The sequence below is a fragment of the Temnothorax nylanderi genome, unplaced genomic scaffold (assembly GCF_030848795.1).
Source record: "Temnothorax nylanderi isolate EJ_2023f unplaced genomic scaffold, tnyl_v1.0 TNYL_tig1073_pilon, whole genome shotgun sequence".
NCBI lineage: Eukaryota > Metazoa > Arthropoda > Insecta > Hymenoptera > Formicidae > Temnothorax > Temnothorax nylanderi.
In genome coordinates, this window is record NW_027250135.1 from 26863 (window position 1) to 41592 (window position 14730).

At 35.6% G+C, this 14730-nt stretch overlaps 1 protein-coding gene across 1 annotated transcript; it reads left to right on the forward strand.

The window, feature by feature from the left end:
- The first annotated feature begins 3753 nt into the window (after positions 1–3753).
- Positions 3754–12724, forward strand: LOC139786553 (uncharacterized). Its single transcript, XM_071725707.1, has 10 exons — positions 3754–4202; positions 4311–4540; positions 8138–9745; positions 9851–9968; positions 10349–10613; positions 10741–10857; positions 10919–11009; positions 11306–11448; positions 11955–12087; positions 12173–12724. The coding sequence occupies exons 3-10, from the start codon at positions 9689–9691 to the stop codon at positions 12224–12226; spliced, it is 978 nt and encodes a 325-aa protein (XP_071581808.1). The 5' UTR covers positions 3754–4202; positions 4311–4540; positions 8138–9688; the 3' UTR covers positions 12227–12724.
- Positions 12725–14730: the final 2006 nt, after the last annotated feature.

The following is a 14730-nucleotide window of genomic DNA, read 5'->3' on the forward strand; positions in this document are numbered from 1 at the left end:
CTCGTTTCGCGTGGACACACACAGAGACGAGGCGGTGCGAGGGGGGGCCTTCGGCCCCCCCCCGCACCCCCCCGTGGTTGAAAGCGTGGAACTCGCTTTACAACTTAAAGTACATGCTAAGTTGTAAAGCGAAATTATAAAGTACATGCATGAGGAGGGGGGTGCAGGGGAGCAAAATTTCCCCGCCCACGCATGTACTGGGCACACACACACACGTGTGTGTGCTCTGCTTTAACAAAAATCACAATTTCTATAAAGCAGGGCACACACACACGTGTGTATGCCCTGCTTTATAGAAATTGTGATTTTTGTTAAAGCAGGGCACACACACGTGTGTATATGCCCTGCTTTATAGAAGTTGTGATTTTTACATAGAAGTAGCCTGCGGCGAAGCCCCTTCCCCCGCATAATAAATCTAAACAAAACTCCCAGCGTGAAACCTAACTGCTTGAATGAAGACGCTTGATTATTTGTGTACTGTTTATACACGTTCCCCCGCATAATAAAACTAAACAAACTCCCAGCGTGATACCTAACTGCATGCTTGAATTAAGACGTTTATTCTGCATGATTGACCAGTCATTCCGCAGAATTGACCAGTCAAAACTTTGACCAAGACATAACGCACGCCACGCAATAATGTTAGGTATAATAGAGTTTAGGTATGTAACATATTGTCAGGATAAGCTATTAGATTTATTAATCCAGCATGGTGTTCTAACATTTACAATTAAATATAGTGAATGCGGTAATGACATCAATATTGATAAAAAAAACATTAATGTACCGATGTAGAAAACGGTACTACGTAAAAAATGAGCACAAAAAACGTATCTCTAAGCAGTGCTGGTACTTGGTTCGTCAGATGCTTCTGGCTGGTCCTCAAAAGTGGATGTCGGAGGATATAATTCTGCGATGACATCAAAGAAGATTTCTATACGCTCCAAGCGGCTATAGGCGCGTTTGAAGAGATATTCGCACAAATATCCAAGGAGGTGATCCTCCCTGGTTCCGTACCTTGGGATATTTCCGCAAACCTCTCTCCAAACACGCTCTATATGCTGCGTATGCGCGCCTGTAGATTTAAAAAATGTATTAGAACAATATACAAATAAACAATAATAATATAGTTAACTATGGCAAAAAGTTCTCACCAGTTTCAGGATCGACGAAGTTGTAGGAGTGGTTTACTGTCAGATGTTGGAAGCCTTCATTGTTCAAACAATTATAAGACTTCCAACAATCTGACACGATGGTAGTACCTGGCAATATCCACTCCTTAATACACGCCAGAAGTGTCTTTTCAGTTCGATCCTGTACTGGCACGATAAAAATCTTCTTTGTGCCTCGCTCATATCCTCCGAAAATCCAGTGACCTGTTATGAGCCGACCACGATTGTATTTTCTTTTTCCAATTTTTGCTTCATCGATTTCTACTGTGCATCCTGGGCCACCAAGTTTCTCACTATGTTTTTTAGCCCAGAACACACAGACCTGCAGAAAGAAATAATATTATATTATTAATATTTTGTTTCATACATTTTACATGTGTGTGTGTGTGTGTGTGTGTGTGTATTTATGAAAATATATTAAAATATAATTACCTCTCGGCAAAAATTGAACCAGTCAACAATCGTGGTCGGCGATGAAACGCCAGTTTCATCTTGTGTGTCATCTTGACGTGGATGTCTCAACATTAAAAAACAGGCAACAAGTTTGCATATTGTTGCCACGTCAAGATGACTTTTCCCGAACCAAGTACCAGCTTTGCCACTTTTCTTAAAATTGCACTGCTTCGAGACACGTTTCTTGTGCTCATTTTTTACGTAGTACCGTTTTCTACATCGGTACATTAATGTTTCTTTATCAATATTAATATCGCTACCACATTCACTACATTTAATTGTAGCTGTTAGGACACCATGCTGAATTAAAAAATCTATTAACTTATCCTGACTATATGTCAAATGTCCGAATTCTATCAGCCCTAACATTGCGTGGCGACGTGGCGTGCAATTTCGTGGCATCTGACAGTAACAACATTGTCGCGCTTCATTTGTTTTATAAAATACATATTTAAAATTGGCGCAGTTTTGCATGCGCGTGCGGCCACTGAGCATGCGCGTGCGGCCACTGAGCATGCGTATGTGGCCGCAGGGCATGTTCAGTGTTGCTACATGGCGTCGGTATGACAGGAATCATAACCTGATTCCTGTCAACTTTAACGTTTAATATCTCGCGTCGCGGGGCAGAGCGACACTTTTTTCTGCCAGATTCGGTCGTTTTGAGCAAAAACGCGTCGATTAAGCCTAAGTTCATCAAAATCGGAGGTGAGGCCCCTAAACTGTATAATTACTTTATAAATGTAGCAGAGTCACAATATTGGCAGATACCGTTTCTTGTCGGGAAGATGAAAGTGACGACGTTAAAGGGCATTTTCCCCGATCCCAGTAAGTAATATTTTTATTTAAATTTTTTTTGCTACATACATTGGCCAAACAAAAAGGCACTTCGAAACGCGCATTAAGGAACATTTAGGCGATAGGGTAAATTGAGGAGAGACGCCACCCCATTCGTTAAAGTGGCAATAAAAATTAGGTATTTGAATAAAATAAAACAATTAATTTTTTATTATAAAGTACGTACCCTCTGTTATACAAAAAAGAACAAAAATAAAATTTCCATACATAACAATATGATATAAAAAATAATAAACGACAAGTGGCTGAAGTGGCGTCTCTCCCACAACCTGTGGGAGAGATGCCACACTATATAGGAAAAATACCACATAATTATTTTGCCTTGCTGACACGTTTTTTGCGTATATTTTCTTTTCCACAATTATTGCAGTGTGGAGAGTACATAGTGCATGTCTCGTGAAGCCATTTTAGGCATAAAGGACACTTAATCCAGTCTGCTTTATTTTTAGTAGTAAAATAATTTTCCAAACATTCTATGCACTTGTTGCTTTCATCTTCAATGGGCGTTAAGGATGGATCCTGGCGAGGAGACGATGCTGAATCAGTAGCTGCGCCTTTTTGCTACTCCTTTTACCAGGGCAGGATTTGAAGTTTTTTTATGCTTTAAATTTTCAGGAGATGTCAAGACACATGCTACTTGTTTACGTTTTACAGTTGAGATTGGCAGTTTTGGAACTGGATGCACTGTCTCAAGAGCTTTTGTTGGACTTTCTTTATTCTCTGGCATGACTGAAAGCTGAGATCCAGATGCTGATGGAGTTTGAGTTTTAGTAGGAAGAACTGATAGGGGAGCAGTTTCAATCAAATCAGACACGGCAAAAAAATAATCAGGGATAATATTAGGGTTCAGGGGAAAAATTCCGCAAGCTGAGAAGCATTCTGAAATACAAAAAACATGTCATACAGAACAATCAAAACGAATGCCTCTTGATGTGGCATCTCTCCTTATCTTGTGGACGAGATGCCACACTTCACAGATAACACACCACGAACATAATCGGGCAAAAATACTGTGTAAAAATGTTGAGAAGAAACCACATAACACGTAAAAATAGTCACTTACTTTGTTATATCTCCGCTACGCTTGTAATCGGCATCCGTATGTCACTTGCGTGAAACTTTCGCGTAACTTTTTCGGCGAAATTGGCTTTAATACTTTAGAAACACGACACGCGATGTCACAGCCGACCGGCTTTGATATGTTTTTCTAAGCGCCGGCGCCTTTATCGAAATGTCGCTGTTACATACCGGAAGATATAAGAAATGTGGCATCTCTCCCCACGTGGCGTCTCTCCTCAATTTACCCTATTAGGAAAAATGTCGATAATAATCATTCTGTTGTTAGTAAGCACCGTCTTACACACAATCATGATTTTAATTGGCGTCAACCGAAGATTTTATATAAGGAGAAACAATTTAAAAAAAGAGAAATCTCGGAGATGTTCTTTATCAAAAAGTATGACTGCACAATTAATCTCCAAAAAGACACGGAAAATCTGCCAGCTATCTACAACCGTGTTATCGGTGTCGCTTAGTCTGCACTTTTTGTTTCGGTTCTGTTCGATTTACATTTGAACACAGCTTGTCATTCGTTGATGGTGTAGATAATTTCAGTATGACTTTGACTGTTACACGGTTCGTACGTGTTCGTAGATATGGCTTGCGACGTTTCTATTTCACGCGACACTGTTCTCATATTTTGTCTCGAGACGCACAAGATATGTAAGCCTTTTTAATTAGTTTTATTTTGATTAGTTGAATTTTAACGTAATGAATTTTATCTTTTTGACTTCGCGAGATTATTATTTTGTAAACCGTTGACTTTTTTAGCTTTGCGTTGGCATGATGTAGTCAGGGCACGACGTCAGCAACGTAATTGATTTCTATATGCGGTTTTGGCGGATGGATTGCGTGAAGCTCACTTGAGAAGGGTCGGAATTCGGCCGAAACGTTGTGCAATTTATGAATAATATATTAATTTGGCCAGTTGGGTCGAACTAAAACGACTTTTGTCTTAATTCTAAGAAAATATAAAAGTGTTTAAAACAGTGATGTTTACAGTAAGTTAGCAATAATATATTAATAATTGATATATCGATATATATATATCGCACCATAAAAAAAAACAATGTCACAACTCAAAAATTTACAATTTTCGGGAGAGAGGAAAAACAAATAATTCAACTTTTTTTGAATTGTGAGACAACTAACGCAATTGCAATTACGACATTTTGTTATAATGAAACTTGTACTGTTTTTTTGAAGACGTCCGCTTTGATTCACTTGTCAATTCACTTATGACACTATTCATCCAGCGATTGCAACTTAATCGGTTTGTAAAAAATAACGACACTTCTGCTCCCGTGCAGCGAATTTTGCATATCGATTTGTAACACTTATAGCATGTATAGGGAACACCTTAGGCATATTTTTTATGGCATACTTAACTCAAAATCGAAATTTTTTGAGTTGTGACAGTATTCTTCTTGGGGTGCGATATGTAAGACTAAGCGATTACCATTTCTCTAAATGGTTTAATATAACTTATGAGAGCACGCATCATGCAACGAAGAGACATGTTATTGAGTTACTGAAAACACAGGCACACAAAAAAAAAAGTGTCTTGGCCGAGACACTACACTAGTATATTCCCATGTACTTTTTCCCGCTGAATCCGAATCCGAAGTCAGAATTGTCAGATTGGCTAAAATTTATGAAATAACCACAAAAAATGCTCAAAAACACGAATTAAAGGCAAAAAAAAATTGTTTTGGCCGAGACACTACACTACTGTATTCCCATGTATTTTTTCCCGCTGAATACGAATCCGAAGTTAAAACTGACAGACTGGTTCAATATTATGACGTATCCTTAAGGACTTTCTCCGGTCCTTATACTAGAGAAAATCGATTTTCTTTAGATTTTCTTGAAACTGTGAATATACGTTAATTTAGGTGTGCTTTATGCGTGGTATAAATTTCAGTACCTCTTCCGGTATAAAAAATAAAGATACTGAGCCTCAAAGTTTCAATTTTTACCAAAAAAAATTTTTTAATTTAATTTTTTTTATTTTGGCATTTTTTCCTTATATAACTCGACGAGAGGAGCAACTTTGGTCCTTTTGACCAACCTCGTATCTTTTACCGTTTGGCCTGGAAAACCTTTTCATTAGTAAAAGTTGAAACTTGGATATATATGGGGAGACGTAGTGGACGAGTTGGCCCGGAGTGGAGAGGAGTAAGAAAAGGGTTTTGAGAGAAGGTAAAGAGTAAGGGAAGATGAAGTAGGGTGGCGGAGCTTGTTAAGGAGGTACGGAGGAAGCCGTGAAAGTGGAGGAGAAGTCGAGGATAGCGTGGTTGAAGAGTAGTGATGAGAGAAAGTAAGGGAACGCTTGAGAGGTTAGGATGAGAAGCAGGAAGATAAAGGGGCCAGGTTACACGATGAGGAAGCTGAGCGAGTTGGCAGCATGGAGTTTCGATCGAGCGATCGATCGACCTGTCGCGAGACAGAGGGATTGTCGATGGTAGCGCGGCAGGTGCGAAACGGAGCAGGGAGTCATCGAGACGGGTCGATGGATCGAACGATCGAAGGGGCCGGCCATATAGACAGGTGATAGAAGGAGAAGGAGAGAAAGCGACGAGGAAGGGAGTAGATTAAAGGTGAAGATGGACGAGGATAAATTGGTGGATACGAGGAGGGTAAGAGAGAGAGAGAGGAGAAGGAAAGGAGAAAGGAGAGGAGAGAGGAGAAATGTAGGAGTTTGAAGGGGACGGAGGAGAGTCTGTTCGGAAGGGTTAAAGGTAAAGGCGGAGGTGAAAGAGGTAAGCAAGGAGAGAGGAGAAATGGAGGAGTTAGAAGGGGACGGAGGAGGACGAGATTACGGAAAGGATGGAGGAGAGTCTGTTTGGAAGGGTTAAAGGTAAAGGCGGAGGTGAAAGAGAGTGAAGGTGGAATAAGGAGGGAAAACGGCGAGCGAGAGGATGGAAAGAGACGGAAGGAAAAGGGAAGAGCAGTGGCAGAAAGGAAGGAAGTAAAGAGGTGGCTGAAGCAAGGGAGGCGGAAGGAGACGGCCGGATGGAAAACGAAGGGAGGGGAAATGAAATATCAGGTCGCAAGGGAAGATGATGTTATAACACAGTTTATTTTCAGAGAGAAGGTGGAATAAGGAGTGAAGGCGGCGAGCGAGAGGAGGGAGAGAGACGGAAGGAAAGGGGAAGAGCATTGGCAGAAAGAAGGGTAGCAAAGAGGTGGTTGAGAAGTAAGGGAGGCGGAAGGAGATGGACGGATGGAAGACGGAGGGAGGTGAAATGAAATGTAAGGTCGCAAAGGAGGGGAAAGGAATTGTAAGGTCGTGTGGAGAAGGAGATCACGAGAAGGATGGAGGAGAAACGGACGAGGACGAAGTTCAGGGGAAGAAAGGAGGAGAGAAGGTAGAATAAAATAGAGGGGTGTGGTGAGCGTGAGGAGGGTGAGAGACGGAGGGAAAGGAGAGCAGTGGTGGATAGGAGGGAAGCGGAGAGGTGGCTGAGGGAAACGGACGAGGACAGGGAACAGTTGAGACAGGAAGGAGGAAGGCGAAGGTACGCGGAACCAGAGGAAGCAGAAGAAGATAAACAGAGGGATGAAGGAAGAGGGGGGAGGGAGAGGGAAATAGAATGAATTGTAAGGTCGCATATGGCCAGGGCGTGTAAGGGAGTGATTTGTAAAAGGTTTGGGTACGTTCCTCATAAAAAAAAACGCCTTGTAAACCCTACGGGGATACACAATAAATCTACATACATACATACATACATACATAGTAAAAGTTGAAACTTTGAGGCTCAGTATCTTGATTTTTTATACCGGAAGAGGTACTGAAATTTATACCACGCATAAAGCACACCTAAATTAACGTATATTCACAGTTTCAAGAAAATCTAAAGAAAATCGATTTCTCTAGTATAAGGACCGGAGAACGTCCTTAAGGATACGTCATAATATTGAACCAGTCTGTCAGTTTTAACTTCGGATTCGTATTCAGCGGGAAAAAATACATGGGAATACAGTAGTGTAGTGTCTCGGCCAAAATAATTTTTTTTGCCTTTAATTCGTGTTTTTGAGCATTTTTTTGTGGTTATCTCATAAATTTTAGCCAATCTGACAATTCTGACTTCGGATTCGGATTCAGCGGGAAAAAGTACATCGGAATACACTAGTGTAGTGTCTCGGCCAAGACACTTTTTTTTTGTGTGCCTGTGAAATTGGCGAAATGCTTGTCCGGCTCTCTGTCAGGGAATACGCAAGTATATTTCTATGAAATGAACATCCGTTCAATTGCCCATATTATATTGATCGCGTAATCGCCGACCCCTTCTCCAGTAAAATTGTTCAATTGCTAATGTTCCAATTTCAGAGTAATATTTTCCGCTAATTTTTGCTACTCTTATGCTAAATTAGATAATTTATGATGCAATTTATAAAAAAGTAGTAAGTTATAAAGTATTCAATAAAAAGAGAAAAATGTGCGTGTGCACAAACCATCACTGACTTTTTCACAGTCAACGCATGCTCCTAGAGTAATGATCTGTATCGAGACTAAATACTTTTATCTCAATCGGGTTCTTCTACTTGCTCTTGGCTTATGGCCTCATCATCAATCAAATCTTGTTCGATTTCAGATAACCTTGTGTCTCAGTATTCTGACAAGTTGTATTATTTTCCAAGTAAGTATGTTCCATGTTATATCTTACATTTTTTAAATTATACACCATTATATTATACCGCATTGTTAATTGTACCATTATAAGTCACTACATAAGTTACTGATTACAATAATTATTTATCTTGTCACAACTTTTATCCAACTCCAAATATTAATATTAACAACACATCGTGAGATACACCTGCTATTTTAGAATTAGAATTGTAAAAGTTTCATTATATCATTTTCCACTACAAAGCAGTTAATCCTTTTTAACTTGTAATTTGCTAATTGAATAAGAGAATAGCTTTGTGATCTCTTCAGTAAATTTATTGATTGTACACTGAGAGAAATGTTTTGTTGAAACAACCAAAATTTTGTTACTAATACAAAAATTATTTGTTGATATGTGATCAAACAAACCGTTGGTTACCACGCATAATATTATTTTGTTGACTGTTTGGTATGATGTACAATAATCCTTTGTGGTAAAAAATTTATAACAATATTCAGAATTTATTGACAAGAAAGATATCGGGACTAAAAAAAATCAAGAACATTTATTTATTTTTTTTATCAATGTTTCTGTCATCAGAAACCTTTCCCGAATTTTCCACAAATGTGTCTCAATGATATCTACAACATATTAAAATTTCATCAAAATCGGTTAAGCCGATCAAAAGATATGAATTATTTTCGAAATTTTTATTTTTATTTTTTACAGCAAAACGGTTCAATATTAAGGGCTAATATTTGACTAAATTGTAAGTGACACTGACAGCAATCAAAGCAAAAAAAATGAGCATGATCCGTGTGGGGGCACATTGACCCTTCTTATCCGGCTACGGCCTTTAAATTTGTTTTTAAATTTATTTTTTATAAGTTTGCTTTAACGATTAAATCATGTACTGATATATATATATATATATATATATATATATATATATATATTAACCCTCCGTCTGACAACGTTATTTGGGATCTTTCTATTGACAACGTGGATCTGTCGCCTTTGACGTTATTTTCCCATAACCTTAAAGTATTTTAAAAAATCTTCAAAAATTCGTAAAACATCTGTGTGTTAACATTTTAGATAACGATTTTATATATAGTCATTTTGATAAACATCGTTTATTTAATATTTCTTGCCGGGCTTGCAAATTTTACGAGCAGATGTTGTTTTGGTTCGAACGCTGGTGACTGTCAAAGGGAGAGCTAAGAAATTGTTAGGTTAACTGCAGGTATCATACCGTTCCGTATTGCTTTGTAACTACAATCAAACTTTATAATTACTACAACCAAATGAGTAACCAAATGAGATTGTTTAGTTAACTCAAAAAATTTACCAAATTTTGCTTGGTCAACCAAAAAATCACTACATTTTGCTATCGTAACAAAATTATTTATTATCTGTAAACAACTATATTTTTTCGTTACCATTAGTATAACTTTTCTCTCAGTGTAGCTTACAACATTTTTGACCGCAAAATGTACTCCTTATCTTATAATAAAAGTTCTCTCTAACGTGATGTTTTGCAGTACGTACATTATAAATTATAACGCATTTTGGATGAATACGCATAATGTAAGCTTGTTGCGCATTCAAAAAAATATACTTCATAAATAAATTTTTACATATAATAATCTTTGCCAAGTTTTTCAATAAGAAACGCGTTAAATATTATAATAGGTAAAGCGTTTAACGGAGCGACTACAGCAAATTTGTAATGAATTGAAAGACGAGAACGAGATCAATATTATGAAAGAGTATGGAAACAGCGTGAAACGTTATACAGTTGTAATTATATGTAAGATAACACATGTTAATATAAAGCTAAGTGAATTAATTATAAGAAATATTAAACGACCAAATAAACATGACTATTTAAACATTATTATTTTTTATACTTACACTAAATATAATCGACATATTTCTAAAATGTAAAGATATAATTTAAAAATAATTTTAAAAAGTCAAAGAATATTTTTACTATACGAAATATAAGTATACACTTTTCATTTTAAATAGTACGTTTAAAACGTAAGAATTTTTTGCAGTCATTATTTGCATAAAATATCATACTGGAAAAAGTTATACAGCACAGAAATTTGAAATATATTACTTATAATATTTCGGATCATTAAAAAAAGCAAAATTTATATAATAATTGTTTTCAAATGCTCTTAGTGTTCAGCATGTGCTGTTTATTTATCGTTATTTTATTGCCAATTTTGACGCCAGTTCTTGATATTGCTTTGCATATAAATGGATCTCAGCCACGTCTAGTACTGCATTTCATGACTGAATATTTTATCGATCAAGAAAAATATTTCTACATAATTTTGTTGCATTCAAATGCAGTCATATGTATAGGAGCAACTACAATGACAGCAACAGGGACATTACTCAGAGGATATCTCATACACGCTTGCGGATTGTTTAAAATTGCCAGGTAAAAAACAAATCTACGAAAAAATACAAAAGTTATATAGTTGAAAATAAGACTTGTTTTGCATCAAATGCCTCCGTACAAACAAATTACGGAAACTATGTATTTATAGCCTAAAATTAATTTATAGTTATCGTATCGAGCAAGCGATGACGATAAAAATGCTCGAAAATATCAGTACAAAAAACGAGATTATGATTTACAAGGAAATAATTTGTGCCGTCGACATTCAACGCAAAGCTTTAAAGTTGGTGTTCATATATGATATCATTTACATAGTATTTGTCATAATATTTTACTTTTTTAAGGTATTCTCAATTTTTATTATCCAGCTTTAAGGGATCCATCTTCTTCTTAATAGCGATTAATGTAATTTCTTTGAGTCTCAATCTTTTTGCAGTGAGTTTTCTCTCACATTTTTAAACATATTATTCTATGACTTCTGTAAATTATCTCATAATTTTTAAAGACTTTGCAGATAAAGAATAATATAATCAATAATTACAAAAGTAATTGAAAACAAGTGTTAATTTATTTTTAATCAATCAAAATTTTTGAGAAAAGAGAAAAAATTATGGATATTATTTTTTGTATTATTTATTTGTAATTTTATATATAATAACCTATTTTTGCATATAAAATAAATAATTATATTAAATATAACTAGAACTTTGATCATAATCATGATATTTCAGATTTTTCAGTGTGTGTCGCTCGGAAACAAAGAGGAATTCGTATTTCATCTTTTGATTGTGTCGGTCATTCTTTTGTACATGTTCTTAGCTAGCTATACCGGACAAGAAGTTATAGATCACAATAACTACATATATATTGCAGCGTAAGAAATTGTTTTATATAATGTCCATATAATTTTATATCATTAATTGTATTGTACATTATCGAGTAGTGAAATCAAATATTAATAATTAGTATAATTATACAAATATTGGAATTATTATAATAATTATCCTTCTCAATTATTTGAGAGGAAGGGAAGAGAAATCTTCATTCATTGACTTTTCATTGGTCGATTTACCAAAACAATTATATTTGACAACATCTCAATGCGCGACGTCTCAATCCTATATAAATTTCGCATAGGATACGTACAATTTCTCTCTCTCTCTCTCTCTCTCTCTCTCTCTCTCTCTCTCTCTCTCTCTCTCTCTCTCTCTCTCTCTCTCTCTCTCTCCTCCTCTCTCTCTCTCTCTCTCTCTCTCTCTCTCTCTCTCTCTGCAATTAGAACTGACGATAATTAAAATATCAGCAAGTACTTAGGCATTATATAGTTGATCATTTTGTCAGTAAACGAAATTCTTCTCATTTGTTGTCATCATTTTATAGATACAATGTTCGATGGAATGTAGTCCCCGTGCACACACAAAAGTTGATACTCTTTATATTACGAAGAAGCAGCAAAGCCTTTGCTTTAAATGTCGGCCAAATATTCGTGGCATCTTTAGAATGTTTTGCCACGGTAATAGTCATTAGATTCATACAGTATCTTAAAAATGCCTATTCACTCTTCCACTGATAATGTAAAAAGACATATTTTATTACAGTTATTAAAAGCATCGATGTCTTATTTCACCTTCATGTATTCTATGCAACAATAATATCAAGGTATACTATCTACACGGAAAAAAAATGAAGTTACTTCAATTAAACATCGACGTCACGGGTTGCCACACAAGCATAAGTAGTTAATTCAACTGGATATTATTGGACCAAATATTCAAATTATTAAAACAATTATCTGATGTTTTTTATTCATTAATATTGATGTTGCATCAATCAATTTTATCTCAATAACAATGATGCTGTTGATACAAAAACTGATGCTGTTGATACAACATCATTCTTTTTCCGTGTAATAAAAATCGATTATTAATCTTTATAATTTACAGAATAAAATGTGATTTAAGTAAAACTTGCACAAATTAAATGTGTTAAGGTAATTGATTTTTTCTTAGATAATATTCTCTGTAATATTGTTTGCGCGAGAGGACATCGTTAGTTAAATAAAAATATCGGGGTACTTTAAATTATAAAAACTACAGAATATAAAAATGACAACGTTATGTATTGTACAATATAAATTCGTCATTATTCAAGTTTTGTTTAATTATTTTTACGAAATATGTTTCTTTTTGTAAATACAATAAAATTTTGAATAGTTTAACTATTAAATTACATCGAAAATTGACATTATAGTTTTATTCTCATATAAAACGTAAACATTATTTAATTTCGAATACTATTTAATATTATATATGTTCAATATCTAATTATTTCATATAGAAAGAGTTTCCCACAAATTAATCCATATTTGCACGATAAATAGCTTGAGAACAATATACGTAAAAAAATGTAGATAAAATATTGATTACTATCTGCGGGTGGCAAAAGTTTACATCTATAAAATTTTAACTTTGTTCACAAGTAGTGTTACAGAAATAATATCAAGAGACACGGTAGTGTCTCGCGCCAAGTATACGTGCAGCGAGATCGCTCCGTGTATCTTTACGCGAGCCCGAGAGTTGCGAGTACCCGAGATTATCGGATCTCAATAACGGCTAAATCGATTAAGTTCTAAGTAAGCTCAATCGATAGCTCGGGTTCGATTTATATAAGGAAAGTGTTTTTATTTTTCCTCTGCGTATCCTACGAACGGAGATATTGCGATATGAAGTCCGAAATGTAAATATAAAATATATCGTACAGATATAAGGCATGTTGAACACATATGAATGTAAGATTTTGGGAAATAAAATTTAGAAAACACACAACGTACACAAAATAGAGATATTTTCACTGAAACATTTCATGATATTTACCAACAATGTATATTCATAATCATTACGTCGAGGTATCGAGCTAAGATCCTTCTTCAAGAATCAAACGTCACTTAAGACAGCACACACCAGAAAGAAGAACGTTAAAATAAAATATATTACGCTGGAAGGGGTCGAACCGCACTTGCACAGTCAACTGTCGCACACAAGTCCCTCAACAAAACACTTGCTGATGGAAACATCTGTTACTTTATTGTCACATAAAAACCGATCACTTAACTATACATCCTTTCTAAAATAAAAATGTAAATGGCCAAATATATTGATTTCACTGCGGTGTTTCGTTCACTATGCACTGCATGTCAATAAAATTAGGCAACTCAGCTGAATATTTAAATAAAAAAAGAAACAAAACTATAGAATATTCAATCGGCAAACAAAAGTAAGAAAACGCCATTTAGGAAATACAAATATACTCGAATCAAAGATATTTTCAAGAAGGAATTATATGTAACATTTATCAGCAATATACATTGACAACCGTTACGTTGACATTTCAAGTGCAAGTTGTACCATTGCGAAGAAATAACCGTAACTCAAGACAGCACGCACTAGAATGAGGAACGTTACAGTATAACGCGCTGGAAGGGGTGAAGCGTTTCCACGCATCTGCGCAGTCCGCTGTCACGCAACCCTCTTCACGAAGTATTTCTTTATGGGAAATAAACATCTGTTATTATTATTACGTTGCTGGCATATTCAAAACCGATAACATTAATATCCACAATCAACATTATAGACATAAATTATGAAATTTGCGTTGAAATTTATATCAGAAAATATAAGATGTGAAATATTCAATCGACCAACGAAAAGAGTAGGGGAACGCATGCTCACTGATGTCTCCAGTCTTCGCGGTAATACTTAGAAGCTCACAGAGAAATGATACATCTAGGAGCTCGATATTACAGTCTCAATAGACTTCTATTGCTTGCTGTTGGTTTATGGCCCTATCAGCAATCCAAATTTACTCAATTTCAGTTTATTTTTTTCTCTGCTATTCTGTCATCAGGTATTATATTTCAGGTAAGACAAGAATATTGTAATATTATTATAAAATCAATTTTTTTACTGTATGACAATTTTTCACTGCTGAATAATTTATCTATATATATAAGTACCGTCTTCTGTCTGTCTGTCTGTCTGTCTGACCGCGAACTACTTATTCGTTAATGGACCGATTTTCTTCAAACCGGTGCCAAAATTTTTCTAATCTTCCGGGGAGTGCCATAAAGTGTATAATTTTTCGTTACCGATCTTTACCG